This window comes from Adelges cooleyi, unplaced genomic scaffold, assembly GCF_023614345.1.
Source record: "Adelges cooleyi isolate 19-005CV unplaced genomic scaffold, UGA_ACOO_1.1 ACOO_flye_CR_arks_rails_tigmint_CR_PRNA_651, whole genome shotgun sequence".
Lineage (NCBI taxonomy): Eukaryota > Metazoa > Arthropoda > Insecta > Hemiptera > Adelgidae > Adelges > Adelges cooleyi.
Genome location: NW_026096352.1, coordinates 11,015,419 through 11,030,660, shown reverse-complemented (window position 1 = coordinate 11,030,660; position 15,242 = coordinate 11,015,419). Strand labels below are relative to the sequence as shown.

The 15,242-nt window shown below is 26.2% G+C and overlaps 2 protein-coding genes across 2 annotated transcripts; one reads left to right on the top strand and one right to left on the bottom strand.

Moving 5' to 3' along the window:
* Window positions 1–68: 68 nt before the first annotated feature.
* LOC126844478 (uncharacterized) lies at window positions 69–8,336 on the bottom strand. The gene is made up of 17 exons (XM_050582712.1): window positions 8,069–8,336; window positions 7,906–8,000; window positions 7,134–7,220; window positions 6,968–7,054; window positions 6,460–6,582; window positions 6,180–6,375; window positions 5,944–6,083; window positions 5,076–5,185; window positions 4,889–4,986; window positions 4,728–4,808; window positions 3,604–3,683; window positions 2,706–2,816; window positions 2,471–2,638; window positions 2,340–2,396; window positions 1,251–1,397; window positions 946–1,182; window positions 69–746 (listed from the first exon to the last, which is right to left on the bottom strand). The coding sequence occupies exons 2-17, from the start codon at window positions 7,990–7,992 to the stop codon at window positions 723–725; spliced, it is 1,833 nt and encodes a 610-aa protein (XP_050438669.1). The 5' UTR covers window positions 7,993–8,000; window positions 8,069–8,336; the 3' UTR covers window positions 69–722.
* Window positions 8,337–11,512: 3,176 nt separating this feature from the next.
* On the top strand, window positions 11,513–14,316 carry LOC126844482 (uncharacterized). The gene is made up of 3 exons (XM_050582718.1): window positions 11,513–11,773; window positions 13,375–13,582; window positions 14,049–14,316. Exons 1-3 carry the CDS (start codon window positions 11,696–11,698, stop codon window positions 14,228–14,230), a joined length of 468 nt encoding a protein of 155 aa, XP_050438675.1. The 5' UTR covers window positions 11,513–11,695; the 3' UTR covers window positions 14,231–14,316.
* The last annotated feature ends 926 nt before the right edge of the window (window positions 14,317–15,242 follow it).

Sequence of the window (15,242 nt, the reverse complement as noted above, 5' to 3'; positions counted from 1 at the left end):
ACACTTATATAATTATCTAGTTCATCGACTATTATAATAACAATAAGTAATAACTTATTATGCACAGTATAATATGGTTTTTTTTTATAGATATGAATATTTGTATTTAGTTACAAAACTTGCATGATGGAATATTTTTTATTCCTTATTTAGTAGTAGTTAAATCCCATTATTATATTTTAATATGTTAGTACAATTACACGCAACAAAACATGTTTTAAATGTTGTCCTTATAAACATGATATATTGTTCAATTATTACTATTAGATAACTAGATATCTAGCATGAGTATGTAACAATAATGAGTAAATAGTTTAACAAGTATATAACATTAAAAATAACTAATATAATTAATATGGTATAAGTGGAATGATATTGTAAAATAAAAAATAAATATGTATCACAATGGCTTAACGCTGATAGGTGGTATGACTCTAAATAAATAATAGTTTTTACGATGTACCTACATGATACTGATACCCCCAACATAAAAGGTTGTATCTTACTTTCTTCAATTTTTTAGATTTTTCTATCTTGTAATTTTTCTGACTTTTCAATGTTTTAGAAAATATTGAGATACAACCTTTTTTGTTGTGATTGTCGATATACTATACAATAATTAGCAATGTATAAAGGGAAATGTAAAACGATCTACAATACAACGGTGATTAATAATTAAATATACAATAGTAATATAATACTGAGATTGACAGTAAAATACTTCATTTTGATGGTTTTTTCTTGTCCTAGACAACAAAAACACGTCAGTTAAATTACTTGGATAAATAGCTGCAATTTTATTGTTAAAATCTTTTTAACTAAGTACAAAATTGTAATTGGTGCGAATCCCTCTCACTAGACAATTTGTCGACCAGTAAACAGTCCGTCAATTCTCTCTAACAAGTGATACCTTATACATCACATAATCATTAACTGTCTACTTACTCCTTTTGTTTTTAATTGGCAATTGAGATCATCAATATGTTTGCGCTCCAATATCACGGTCTCATTTAAGCTGGCTAAATGTTCAGTCAAAGCCCTTAGTTGAGCTTCGTAATTTGTAGTAGTCAAATGAAATTCTTCTTTTAGTTCTTGTATCTGTTCCAATGCATCTTGTAACTTCACTTCCAACTTGCTACGCACTAGGACACTGTGGTCAAGCTTTGTGCGCAATGCCGAAATCTTAACAAAATATAAACAATACATAATAATAATAATCTTTAAAACGATAAATCATTCTAACTACTAACCTCCATTTTTTGAGTGTTACTTTGGCCTGATAACTGTTTATTAACATGAACAAGTTCGTTAATTTTATTTTCAAAGTACATCTTTGTTTCATTTTCTCTTGCAATGATTTCGTCGCTTAACTGTACAGACGATTCGAGTTTTCCTAACTAAATAGAACATTAATATTTAGTATTTATGAAAGAATATTATACAAATTATAACATTTTCAAATACTAAACTATAAGGTTGATGAAATTGGCAGACTTAGGTTAACGAACACATAGATATTTTAACTATTTTTGCTTAGATAACGTATTAGTTAAAAAATATATATGTATGTACAGTTTTTTTCAAGATAAAAAGTGTATTTTACGATAGAAAAGCACCTTTTTATTTTTTACATACACACGAGTGCAACGTATCCACCAAAATGATAAGAATTATAGGCTGTATTCATTCCGTACTAAAGAGGACCTCAAATGCTACCCCTTTATTTCAGAACCACTGCCCCAAATAGTTTTAATATAGGAGTAGCTTATCCATGTCTCTACAGGTTAAGTTAGGTATATAGTGAGTTGTAAAAAAATATCTTGCTAAGGAAAAGATTTACCACGGTGGTCTAGTAAATGTTAAATTACACTAGCAATAATAAGATACTAAAAAAAAGGATTAAATTTATATATACAAAATTATGGGGTTTATGCTAGCAGTCACCATAACATATATGTTATTATGAAGACCTACAAGTCAGGCAGGCACTTGTACACCTTTCAAGATTTTTTTTTACTTTTAATCACTTGATTTCTACCAGCTATTTTAGGAGCTAAAATTTATGTATTAACAAACTTTGATAATACCGAAAAATTAGATAAAATATACTAATATTTAATTTTGAGAATTGAATTACTAAAAAAGATACTCATATATAAATGTTATCACTTATATCTCTTTTTATTGAACATTTTTTATAAAAAATTGTTTTGCTATGAAATGAAGTAGAAACTAGACTTGTAGTTTAGATATGAAGCTGTGGTAAAATAAAATAGTGAATAAAAAAAAACTGTGACAACGTTAAATAGTAATTAAAAATAAAGAAATGAAAGTTTCACCTGATTTTCAATAGTAAATAATCCATTAGAACCAACATCATGAGCACTAATTGTTACCTAAATATTTGAAATATTTAATAAGTTTAATTATCAATTTATATGTATACTAATACAAATTTATTATAACATACTTTTTCATATTTTTGTTGCAACAATTTATACTCAGTCTCCCAATGGATTTTTTCATTTTCTAACTGTTTCGACTTGTCCATTTCTTCATTCAATTTATCATTGTAAATTTTTAATGCTTTTTCAAAACATTCATTGGCAATTAAAGGGGATGTCAAGTCTTTTTTAGCCTTGAATAATATTATTTACATTTGTATTAAATAGATTTTTTATTTATTTATCTTAATTTCCACTTACTTCTTTTGATATATTGGCGTGTAACAACAAATTTTTCAAATGCCAGTGCATATCCATTTGACTATTTGTATAAAAGTATTCAAATTCCAGGATATTGATCGCTCGTAGAAGCTATAACCAAATAATATTTTGTTAAGAATTAACACTAAAGAGAATGCACTAGATTCACTAGAAGAAACTATTTTAATTTTATTTTAAGCAGGATTTGAATTTAACTAGTCGCAAATTTATTCTATGATTAACAAGAAACATTATGAATGCTTTATTTCAGTTAGAAGGTATTTGATATTTCTTCAAATTGTTTATCACAAGACATAAAATTTCAAAAACACTACAAATATTTGGTCATAACATAAATTAAGTAGAATGTAAGTTAACATTTGTATCTGTTGAAAATAAAATTGAGGTTTCTAAAATTATATTTATACTTAAATCACAGTGATGTTTGTGATTAGATATTTAGCAGATTAAAAATACAGTTTTAAGTACGTCAGTAATAATAATTTAATTGTATCGCAGAGAAGATATTTTGATTGAGTTATAAATGGGCAATATCGAACATTAATGCTGAAGCTAGTAGTCGTAGATTAGTTTTAGAAATAGTAGTATTCATGCTTGTCAAGATTATTATAAAATAACTAATTATTCCAAGGTTTATTTTCATCTAAAAAGCTTAAAAATGTAGATAAACGCCTACATAAAATGTTGAAAAGTCTGAAAAATACGATATAATTCAATGTAAGCAGATAATTTTAATTAAATTTATTTTATTTTATACTGTATTAATATTAATTCAATTATTTTCAAACACCAAAATGGCCAAATGTCTAAAAGAACCCTAATTCAAAGTATGTGCTTGTCTCTCAAAAATATTATTTTAACTAATACTTGTGCATACCGTATGGGCAGTGTTATAAATAACATTTAATTTATGAGTGATATCTTTTGCGTTCCAGAGCTCTTCATTTGATGTTAATTCTAAAACAAAGAAACTATATTGGTAATGATGTTTAACAAAGTACAATCTAATCTAAATTTACACTTATACTATTGTTTAAAAAATGATTTTGACCAAAATCAATTGATACTTATTTATTGTATTACATTGTAGCTCTTAATTTTTACAACAAAATTTGTGGGAAAGGGGCAGAATGTTTATTCATTATGTTTAGCTGTACATTTAATCATTTTTACTTCTTATTTAATCGTAAAAATGATGTATCATAATAATAAATAGGACAAATAAGCTATAAAAATTTAATTGTTCTATCAAGAATAAAACAAATAATTACCTTAAGAAAATATATCAGAAGCGTAGTTTAAATAAGTTATTTAAATGATATTGGATGATAAAGACCATGTAATGATTTTGATGAATGTAACAAAGAGAATTAGGCAAAAATAATAATGCAGAAAAGTTTATATTGCATGATGCTGCTAGTATACAGTTTTATGTAATTTGAGTAATTTAAATACAATACTAATAGTTCTGTAAGTCGACATAAATGATACGAGTAGTGCAATAAGAATAAAAATAATACTACTCAATACCATAGTATTACTTAAAAAAATTGAAATATTGTTTTCCCAAAATGTCTAAATAATATTTCAACTATCAGAAAATGTTTAATGTTTTATAATGTATGTTATATAAAAGATTTTTTATTTAAATTTAAAACTTAGTATACATTTTACATATTTAACAAATGTTTACAGATGTATAATAAAGATACATTTTCCATACTTTTTTCATAACTGCCATCACATTTATACATTTTACAATTAAGTATTATATAAAAAAAAGAAGGATTTTGCAATAATCATTAATATTACGCATGGTTATTTCAAATTATTTTCAAAAATATATTGAAATGTATTATTTTAAGCATAATAAATAACAAAATTGTGCCTTTTAACAAACTATTAAAAACCACAATCAAATTCATATTGCTGTAAGAGATATTATTAAATATTGTTAAAAAATGTATTTATTAAATATTTCTTCATTGTACATAAAATTACCTTTAATAGGAAACTTTAATACCATTAACGATATGATACTCTGGCGTAATGAACCGCAATCAAGGACATCATTTGTGTTATCTAACATACAATAAAATAACATTTCACTGTTTATAAATGCATAATATAATAATAATAATAATAATAATAATGAAGTGTACCTGATTTTATTAAATTTTTAACACATTCTACAAAATCCATATATTTATTTGACATAAAAGATATAATATTTTCCATAAGAGTATTCTCTCCCGTAAACCTAAAAATAATTTTCAGTTAATTTACACATAATAGTATTAAAATATAAACAAAATATTTTTAGATGAAATCTAATTTTAATGTACTTACGTTATTTTTTTCAAATCATTACAATAAATTTTAATTTTTTCCAAAATTAACGAATCTGTATTGGATTGATTTAATAATGATTCAACATTTTTTTGAATACTAGTTAAAGCCTTAAAATAAAATGTAAACATTGTAAATTAACATAAATAAAATAGGCCCACACTATAGTAGGGTGAATGAAAAATGGCCACTGATATGGATGCGTCTAGCGGCGGATTTTCGTAGAGTGTATAGCAAATATTTTGTATTGTCAGTGTATGGCTAGTGTAACGCCAGATATTTACTAATGGACAGGCGACTCAATTGTTGAAAACATTTGTGAGCAGCCACTTTTCGTTCACCAGACTGTAATATCCATTGTTAATAGTGCTTTAAGTATTTATAATCAACAATTATATACTTGGTTATTGTGGTTTATTCTAGTTATTTATTAAGTAGTAAAAAATAACCAATATTTAGAATATATTTTTTGGAAAACATTTAACTGTGCTCAAAAATTTAAGATTAAATACCTTACTTTAACTGTTATATTACTTTATTAAATAACTTACTTTATATAGCAAATGAATGATAAAAATTACTTTGTAGATGAAGTTACCATATTTTGTAAAATTATTAGATTTTGAATTTTAGTTTAAAGAAAAATTATATTCTACAGTCTATAAAATGTCTGGTTTTTAATATATTTCAGAAAAATAATAATTTAAGAAATACAATTTTAGTAAAAGTATGATACTAACGCTGACTATCATCCTTTTAAAAAAGTATAAATGAATAATAAAGTGTACAAATATTTCAATGGTCAACTAAATTTTCAGTTGGTCAGACACAAAAAAGAAATGATATGTTTTTACAGCAAAACACTTACTTTGGTATTAAGGTCTTTCAGCAAGTATTCTAAAAGCCGATGAAAATCTTCCACGAAAGAACAAAAAAAATGTATTACCAAGGTAACAAATACTTTTTTCCATCTGTTTTCATCAAGTTTATAGTCATTTTCCAAGCAATCTAAAAGTGAATTTTGACATGTAATTTAATAATAATAAAAAAAAAAAAGAATACTAAAAATAAAATAATATTTTGCGTAAATCTTTAGAAACTTGCAATGGTGGGGATAATTAAGACGGACGTCATCAGCATTCACTTTTGTTCTAGACTCCAGTTTATAGTACAATATATTTTGTAAGCACGTGTTTACTGAATTCTTCAGCGATGATAATTCATTATTAAGAATATCACAATACTTGCTAGGATATTTAGTTTGTACATTTTTGCAATATTCAATCTCCGACATAATAACCTAAATACATAAACAAAATTGGCTAAAAACAATGAATAATGTACAACCGTTGATATTATTATAACTTAAAATTTCAAATCTTACATTATAATCAATTTTATCCGGTTTAGTTATTTCTAGTACTCTTTGAATACAATGGTTCATTGAACTAACATCTTGTTTAAGAAGTAAGAAGTCTTTTGACTTGACTTCCTCTACTCCTTTGAGCTAAAAAAGTAAGAACAATTTAGCTAGTTAAATATACGTTTAAATTAAAATTGAAGTGATTTAATAATAAAGGTATCATTTTGACTACTAAAATCAACCTAAAAAAAATGTATACTTCATTTAAAATAACTACAATATACAATCAACTTTATTATAAAACCAAAAATAATTTTTTTGTTGTTAACTTTTTTTAATGGCTTTATAAAAATGTAATGATTTTTCATAGACATCATTTTTAAATGTTTAATTGTATAATCCAGAATTAATAGATTAAAATTAAAAATGTTTAATTAGCCTCAACTGTTTTATTTAATAACAATTTATATTATTTATGTAAAATCTATGTAGAAATGAGATGTAATAATACAAATTTGCACTTTCTTACTTTAGAATGATTTTGATTTAACTTATTGTAGTCATCTTGCAATTCCAAACTATTTGTTGACATTGTATCATACTTACAACCTTCTAACTGAAAATATAAAAATATGTTTATCGTTAATATTTTTGTCAATTGTTGAAATCTAGGTTATATAGTTATCAGTAAATACTTGATCAAGAGAATCTATGCTTCTTTTATCACTTTTTGAAACTTTTGAAGTATACGCTTTTTTTAATACGTTTAATTGCATTCTAACCTGAAAATGAATTTATACAAAAACACCAATTTTAAATTATAATTTTACTCTATTCTTATTAAATTTATTCTGGTATAATTTCTTTTAAATATTATTATTGTTGCTTTTTTATTTACACTGTAACGGTTAAGTTTGGAATAGTTGGTACTGGGTTGAAGCATTTAGTGTTGGTCGAGGGCATTATATCAAGGTATTAATAATAATTATACATAATAATATTGTATAAAAATTTGACGAATTAATACCATTAGTACGGTTATATAATATTGAATAGGCGTAATTGTTGAATGACAATATTAGAATAAATAAATAAAAAGATATTAGTATAAAAAGCTTATCATTGTAACGGGTGTGCTGGGCCATTATTTACGTGTTTTTCGCAGCACTAACTGAAACAGGTTAATCCCACTCACCTTGATTAACCCTCGCTTTCAATTGCCAATAAAATTATATTATATTCACGACAATGTAATACTAGCGAAATAAAGTTTAAATGATAACAGTATTAGCGGCAGTAATTACATAATTTATTCAAACTTAAATACCTATTCAAGACATAGGTAAGCAATTGAAAAACAAGTGATAATTTACAGTAACATGTATAGCACGTAAAATTCACCGTTCATTTTTCGATCGCTAGCAAAAAAAATAAAAATAAAAATATTAAAACATCAGTAAACATTACTTTAGCAAACTCCATAGCTAATTTATCATATTTTTGCTGCAAATCCGTTTGCGATCTGTCTGTTTTTATAGAATCCGTATCAGACATTTTAAAGCCTAAAAAACAAGTGTAATATTAATAATTTATACCTAATGCAAACACAGATCTCCCTACAATAACATACCTGTAAGCGTATTGCAATTGAAGTAAATTATAACGTTTTATTATAAATTGTCAATCAACGACGTGAAAAATAGTCGTATAGTACGGTATAAATCAGTTCGAAAATGAATAACCAAACAATAAACGAATCACACAAGTGTTGTGTACTAATAACATTAAATACATAGTATATTATATAATAATAATAATAATAATCTGTAACGTTTTAACAAAGCAGTGTCAGAATAACAATGATATTATAATATCAACACCGAAATCCGAATACAAGACAATCCCTATATTATGCTGTTCCTTATCAGTTATCACTATATGACTATCGTTTGTTGACATAGAATAACCAGAAGGGAAGCCTATGCCGGTACCAGTGTCTAACATTTTGTTTTTGCGGATTAGGTACAATTATTATCATGATTTTTTCTCACGATTATAAAGAACTTTTTAATATTATATAATATAGTTCTTTTTAATTGTGTTTTTTCTCGAACTATCTATAGTTTATCTATTATAGCTTGGCTCCCAGCCGCAAAAACAATATGGCAGCTGGCCTTTTTTGTCGGCTTATAAGAACGTATGTAATTTTTGTAAAGCTTCCCTTCTAGTTATTCTGTGGTGTCGTTAGTAATTGTTATCAATTAACATTAGCATCTACTGTGTACGCAATACATACTAATATAAGTAGCAACTAGCAAGTGGGGACTTATAAGATCAATTAACATTCCATCTAGAGTGTATAGCAACCGAGGGCATGACTTAAGTCGAATGATCTTTGTAGCTATCAAAATGTATAGTACCTACTTAAAATCGAAACATAGACGAAACTAGGCGACAAGTAAATCCAATTTAGCAACCCTAGCTCTAAAATACTAAACATAATTTGAAAAAGAGCGGTTTTTTCATTTCCCGTAGGGACTTTTATCTAATGTTTTAAACGAAAATAAAGTAATATTACCTACATAATATATAAATATATTAGGTATTAGGACCTTGAGTTTTATTGTTATTATTTGTTATTACATGCGTTTACTTTCATTAATGTATTAATAAAGCAAGGCGTTATAATAAATAATAAACAATAATGTTATTGAAATATGTTAGATTAAATTATTTGTTTATGTGTCAAATTTAATTACACTAAAATCTGACTTTTTAATTAATTAAAAAATTAAAAAAGTGATGTGTATGTTATTACTGTGCATAAAATAATAGTTGTTATAATTACTAAATAAACTAGGAATAGTATTTGAAGGTAGGGGGCGTAGCCTCAGTAGGTCTATGAGGATAACATAATTTCTGCCCAATTATAATATTTGAGCTCTAGTGTGCAACTACAATCGAATATATATATATAATTATATCTAGTCAATACTATTTTAAAATACACGAGTAGTTAGTAACAATGCTTATAGCGTTACAATTTTAGTAGTCGACTATACTTAATTAATTAAAATATTATAAATAATTGTGTTATTCATTTTGTATTAAATATGACTTATGTGTTTTTTATTGGCATTTTGACCCTTTCTATAAATAATAAAGCCATACTTAGGGAGACTATTATTGATATTTTTCCTAAACTGCGAGAGTACATGAAAGTATGAAACCTGTTCATTTTTAATACTAGTCATTTCCCATTCGTCAACCTGTGTCATATTATAATACCAGCAAACTGGTATTTCGACGTGATAAAATACAATTTTAATATTCAATTACTTTTTCTTTCTCTCTCTTTCTGCTCTCACACACTTTTTTTTATTAACCGTTAACTTCATAGTAAACTAATAAATTAATAATTTTATATCGTTATTTGTTAAAACTTAACTGTTGTATGTATATGTATGTACATACAGGTTGTATTTGCTTATATTTAATTTTAAATATGATTTGTTACTATACCAATTTACCTGACATGTTAAAACCATCTGACCTTAAATTGGCAATTAGAGAGATGACTTGTTATTTAAATAAGTTTTTTGTACAACTTACTTACATATTATTATCTATTAAGTATGGTAGCTGATTAATGCATACTTAAATAAGTACTTTTTTTCGATAAAAATAAAATTAAAAGGTACTAGTTAGTAAATAATATTGTCTACTTAATTTATAATTGCTTATAATTTTTATTTAAATACATTTTTCATTACAAACTCAAATATTTGTTTATTTAAAAAAAAAAGTATATGAAATTATTAGTTGAATCTTTATTGAAATGAAATAAAATTGTGAATTTATGATTATCAAGTTCTTATTTAAATAATGCCAATGTCTGGCGAGTGTGTGTATTTATTTACTAATGTAAAAATTGAAAACAAATTTGCAAACAACCATTTTTTTTTGGTTTTCCTTTAGAATATGCTTACTGGTTTGTATAAGTGGTATGAATTTTATTTTTGAATCGACCATAAATTGAAACAAGTAACTACCGACAATACCTTTGTTTTTTTCCATAATTGTCTGTCTAAAGTTAAAACTTTACAAATGTTTCTTGGCGCCATCTAACAAAATACGCTGGAAACTGACAAATTTTGTAGTTCGATAATTTCCAACTAGATAACGTTAACCATTCCTTGAGATCCCGGAAAATCGGGAAATTATCAGCTACGATTGTTGTTTGTATGAAGTAATAATAGTTTTTAAATTGGTATAATTTAGGCATTATAATATTATATTGCTTTCAAAAATATTTTTTAAAATTATATTTAGTGACAATGGTGGTAGATTTCATAATAATTACTTTGATTACGTTTTGTAATTTGCATCGATAAGTTAAAAATAATTAGCGTGCACTGAACCAAAATAAATTATAACAAGTTTTAAAAATAAATTTTAATGTTAAGAATATTAATTTTATTGCAAAATGAATACTTGGTATTAAATATTTTGTTATTTGTTAGTATAATAAGTATAGTATCTGCTTATAATAATTCTAAGACCATTTTGAAATTAATACAAAAAATAACATTATTTACAAATAGTACCTATACTAATATTGAAATAATACTATTAGTTCAATATTACTGGTAATATTTCCAATAAAATAAAATTTTGTAAATAATATTTTTGAATCATTTAATATTCTGTGAAAACTTTATTTACAGTTGCGGTTGACAATATTTTTTTGCTTTATGAGAAGTTCTCCCGTGTAGGTACAATAATGTACAAATGCCTATAGTTTGTCGTAGACACAAAATAATCATTTTTAAAGTTATGACATCATATTATAGTGATCGACTAAAAGCTCCCTTTTTTTAGGAAGGGAGGGGACTAAAAATAAACTTGTTTTATTACTATAAAAGCCAAATCATTTCACGCAATGATGCGGTCTATGTAACGATGTTCGATCGCTGTATAGTATTTTTTCTAACTAGCTTAACCGTAATGGCTTCACAATTATTACATAAGGCCGAAGGGTCATGCGTGGACGTTTTTTTCACGTAATCCTATTCAGTGGGACTACAATATAAGTGGTTCGTCGGTAAAATGCATACCACGATCAACCGTTGCTAAAGGTCGTTCTTACCGACAAACATTTTTTTTGACACGATCAAAGTGTTTTATGCGATTGCCGTTTTTCGCTATTGGTTTACTGTGTTGTCCGTGTTCGAGTTGAATAATAAAAAGAAAAGACATGACAAGCGAATCGGATAACCAATCGCCAGAAGAGGGGTCCAGGCAACAAGAGTCGGAGTTGAAAAAAGAAAGAAAGGTAAGTACAGTTATTTATTTACACAGCTTATTGTGTACGCATTGTATAATAGATGGGGTCCATGACCTAATAAATTGCAATACCCAATCATTAAGAAAGAATAAATGAAAATGTACTAAGGTGTCATGCCTAGTTAGAAAAAAAAATAACAACTTCTCTATTGAGAACAACAAATTACTAAGAACTATACAAATAATTGTATAGTTCATTTCAAGTTGTACATAAACGTATAGCGATTCAAATTAAGCAATAACAGTTTTAAACAACAAAAAAAGACTATGTTAAGAAGTCTACACTATTTGAATGCTATTTATCGATTCGTTTTTGAGATATCATTCTCTCCGACCTTGAAAAAAAGCTTTTGGAAAAAAACTTTTAACATTTAAATTTTAATTACACCTGATGGCACGTCTCGTTAAACTAAAACGATAAAATTCAATATACATATTTAAAATAAATAATATTTTTAAATGATTTGACTAAACATTTTAACATTAACTTAGAAAAATATAAGCAAGAGCTTATTTAAAATTATCTTATGCCAATCCCACACTTCACAATTAGCAAAATAGTAAACAAATTTAAAACGAAAATTAAAAACTACAATTTTCTAACGCACTTAGGGTACTTAAGGTAATTCAGAGAGTTTTTATAAACACAATTTTTTTTCACTAATTTATATATTATTATAATATTCTGATTTTTACTACTGGTAACTTAAATAAAATTCCATTTATTATATTGTGTGAATTGTTATTATATCGTTGTTTGAACTTAATTAGTAGTCTGTCATATTTAACCAACTAGACGCCTCTATGTTTTAAATACAAATTAGGTCATATTGGTGTCGTCTTTATAATGAAAAATGGGAACGTTTTATACTGACAAAAATTGATCTAGTAGCTATTTTAAATATGCTAGGTAACTAAATTTAAGGTAAAATAATATTAAGTTTTTCTAGCTATAAAACTATCAGTTACCCTCATAAAAAATATGTTAATTCTTATAATAAAAATAAAATTTGAAATCAGTTCAGTAGACACTTCAGAAAACGACTTCGCGTTTTAGTATTTATATGTATAAATACTAAAACTAATACTTTGGCGCTTTCCGTTTCCATTGGAAAGTTATAATTTAACTGGACTAACATATAAAATAGCAAGTATTTTTTTGTAACATACACTCTTTAATTTAAATATAATGTTCAAAATTTGAATTGACAGTAATTTTTAATCTGAAATATTAAGCTCCATACAGAATGATCGAAGCTAAAACAAGTCTATATCTTGTATCATAATAATATATTATATAACAAGTCTATATATATGTCCACCAATTGTGTTTTAAAATAACAGCCTATTTCATAATTTGACAGTATACTTCGTTCCATAAACTACATTAACTAATATTAAATATTGGTTTAAAAATTAAGTTGGCCATAATGGATTGTGGGTATTAAAAGGAATTAATTTACACATTGTTTTCTTGAATGTCATAAAAATCCTAGTTAGGCATATTATTAAAATAGGGATTATTATTTATCGGTTCGTTTTTAAAATGATCGACTAGGATAACTTAATAGAAAGATTTTTGTGTTTTAGATCAAAATCATACGAATCCTGACGGTGATTGTATACTTGACGGCTGTGTCTTCGACATCGGTCATGTTGTCCTCTTACTACATGTTTGTATGGAAGCCTCATGCTGGAAATATGACGTTAACACCCAACACTGATGGGATGGCGATGGCTTTACTCGGCGATAAATACCACGGTAGCCAGTACACCGGTAAACCATATAAAAATTTAGGTAAATATTTTTGGAATACACAGTCGAACTACCCACGTAACGCGGTTTCTACAATGAGTGAAAAATAAGTTTAAAAAAAAAACTATTTGTATTAATGTATGTATGTATGAGTATGAATGTTAAGAACTTTATTTGTGTCGTCTCGACGCGATTAGTTTTTGATTTACATAAAGGTAAAAAAAGTAAGAAAAAATAATTTTTCAAGCACTCATTTTGGATTTAACATCATTAGGTTATTAGAAATATCTCAGATAAAGTCTTTAACTTCCAGATGATATAAGTAATTCTGGTCAGACAATTTTTGGAAGAGCTGTTTTAAGAAAGTGGGGACAGTTTAAATTAAGATTTTTGGAAAAAATGGCCTATTCCCTGACTTCTAAATAAATAGGATATGAGCGTCTTTGCAAAGAATATTTTTAAATCTTTTACAATAAGCTTGAGTGCAATATAGCGGATTTGATTGCAGGCAAAACGAGTACACCTTTCTTGGCTGCAACAAAAACCGATCGCCTCTCGACTACCGGTCAAACTGAGCCTTACAGCGTTTATAAAACGATAATGTCAACCAAAAATGAACAGTCAACCACCGTCGATTGGCAAACCATAAGCGACACCACGGAATCGTCCACGGCCACAGACCAATCATAATACTCAAATTAACCGCATTGCCAATTTAAAATTAATTAGAATGAACTAAGCTTTCGTTTTTACGCCTAAAAAAAAAAAAAAAACAACACACTCCGTTAATTGATACATCTGTTTGTTTAAAACTTTTTTTTAATTTTAGAATTTAAACAGATAATGCGATACGAATCATAAAATGCTATCGATGATTTATTTGTCGTTGCTTAAGGTGGTTGAGAGTGGGCGGCTTTTAAGAAGTTTTGTATGGGCAATATTAAAAAAAAAAAATTGGTCTTTACTTTTTAGTAATTTTCGACCATATCACAATTTTTTTAGGTTAATTTTTGTAAGCTTTGTATAATACCTTGATATTGTTTTTAATAATTACAATTTTTTCTATGAGTAAAAGCCTTTTGGTAGTAAAATAAATGCTTTTGCTGTAACAGAATAGTGAGACTTTTCAGTTCTGTATAATGATAAGAATTTGTTGGTCTTTTTACAAAGTTATGTTGGAAACATAGCAAACACTTTATTTAAAAAATATCAGTTTTTATGTTAATAAACAAATTAAATTTGAAAATATTTCAATATTAAAAGGCAATTTTTTACATCAAAACATAATCTAGTAAAGTGACCAAAGAACTCGTGTATCTTTACAAAATTTAAATAGGACCATCTTAAAGTAGCCGCGATACTTTTGATGGGTTTAAAATAAATTAAAAGATTGCTATTTACTATGTATTATTATAGTTATTATTAATTATTAAAAAACATTTTTAAGTAAAAATACTAAAGGAGAGCTAAATTATTGTGTATGTACTTCCTATATAATAATAATTTAAAAATCATGGTTTCATTGTTTACAATATTTTGATAATTTAGCGGGTTACCAATGTTTAGTAAATTGGCTCTCTGTACTTAATGTTAGTTACAATTATATAGAATTGGAAAGCAGTGCTGTATTCGGTTTAAATCAAACCACCACACGGTCCACACCGTTGTTTATATGTAACACAGCACATGTATGTATATCAAC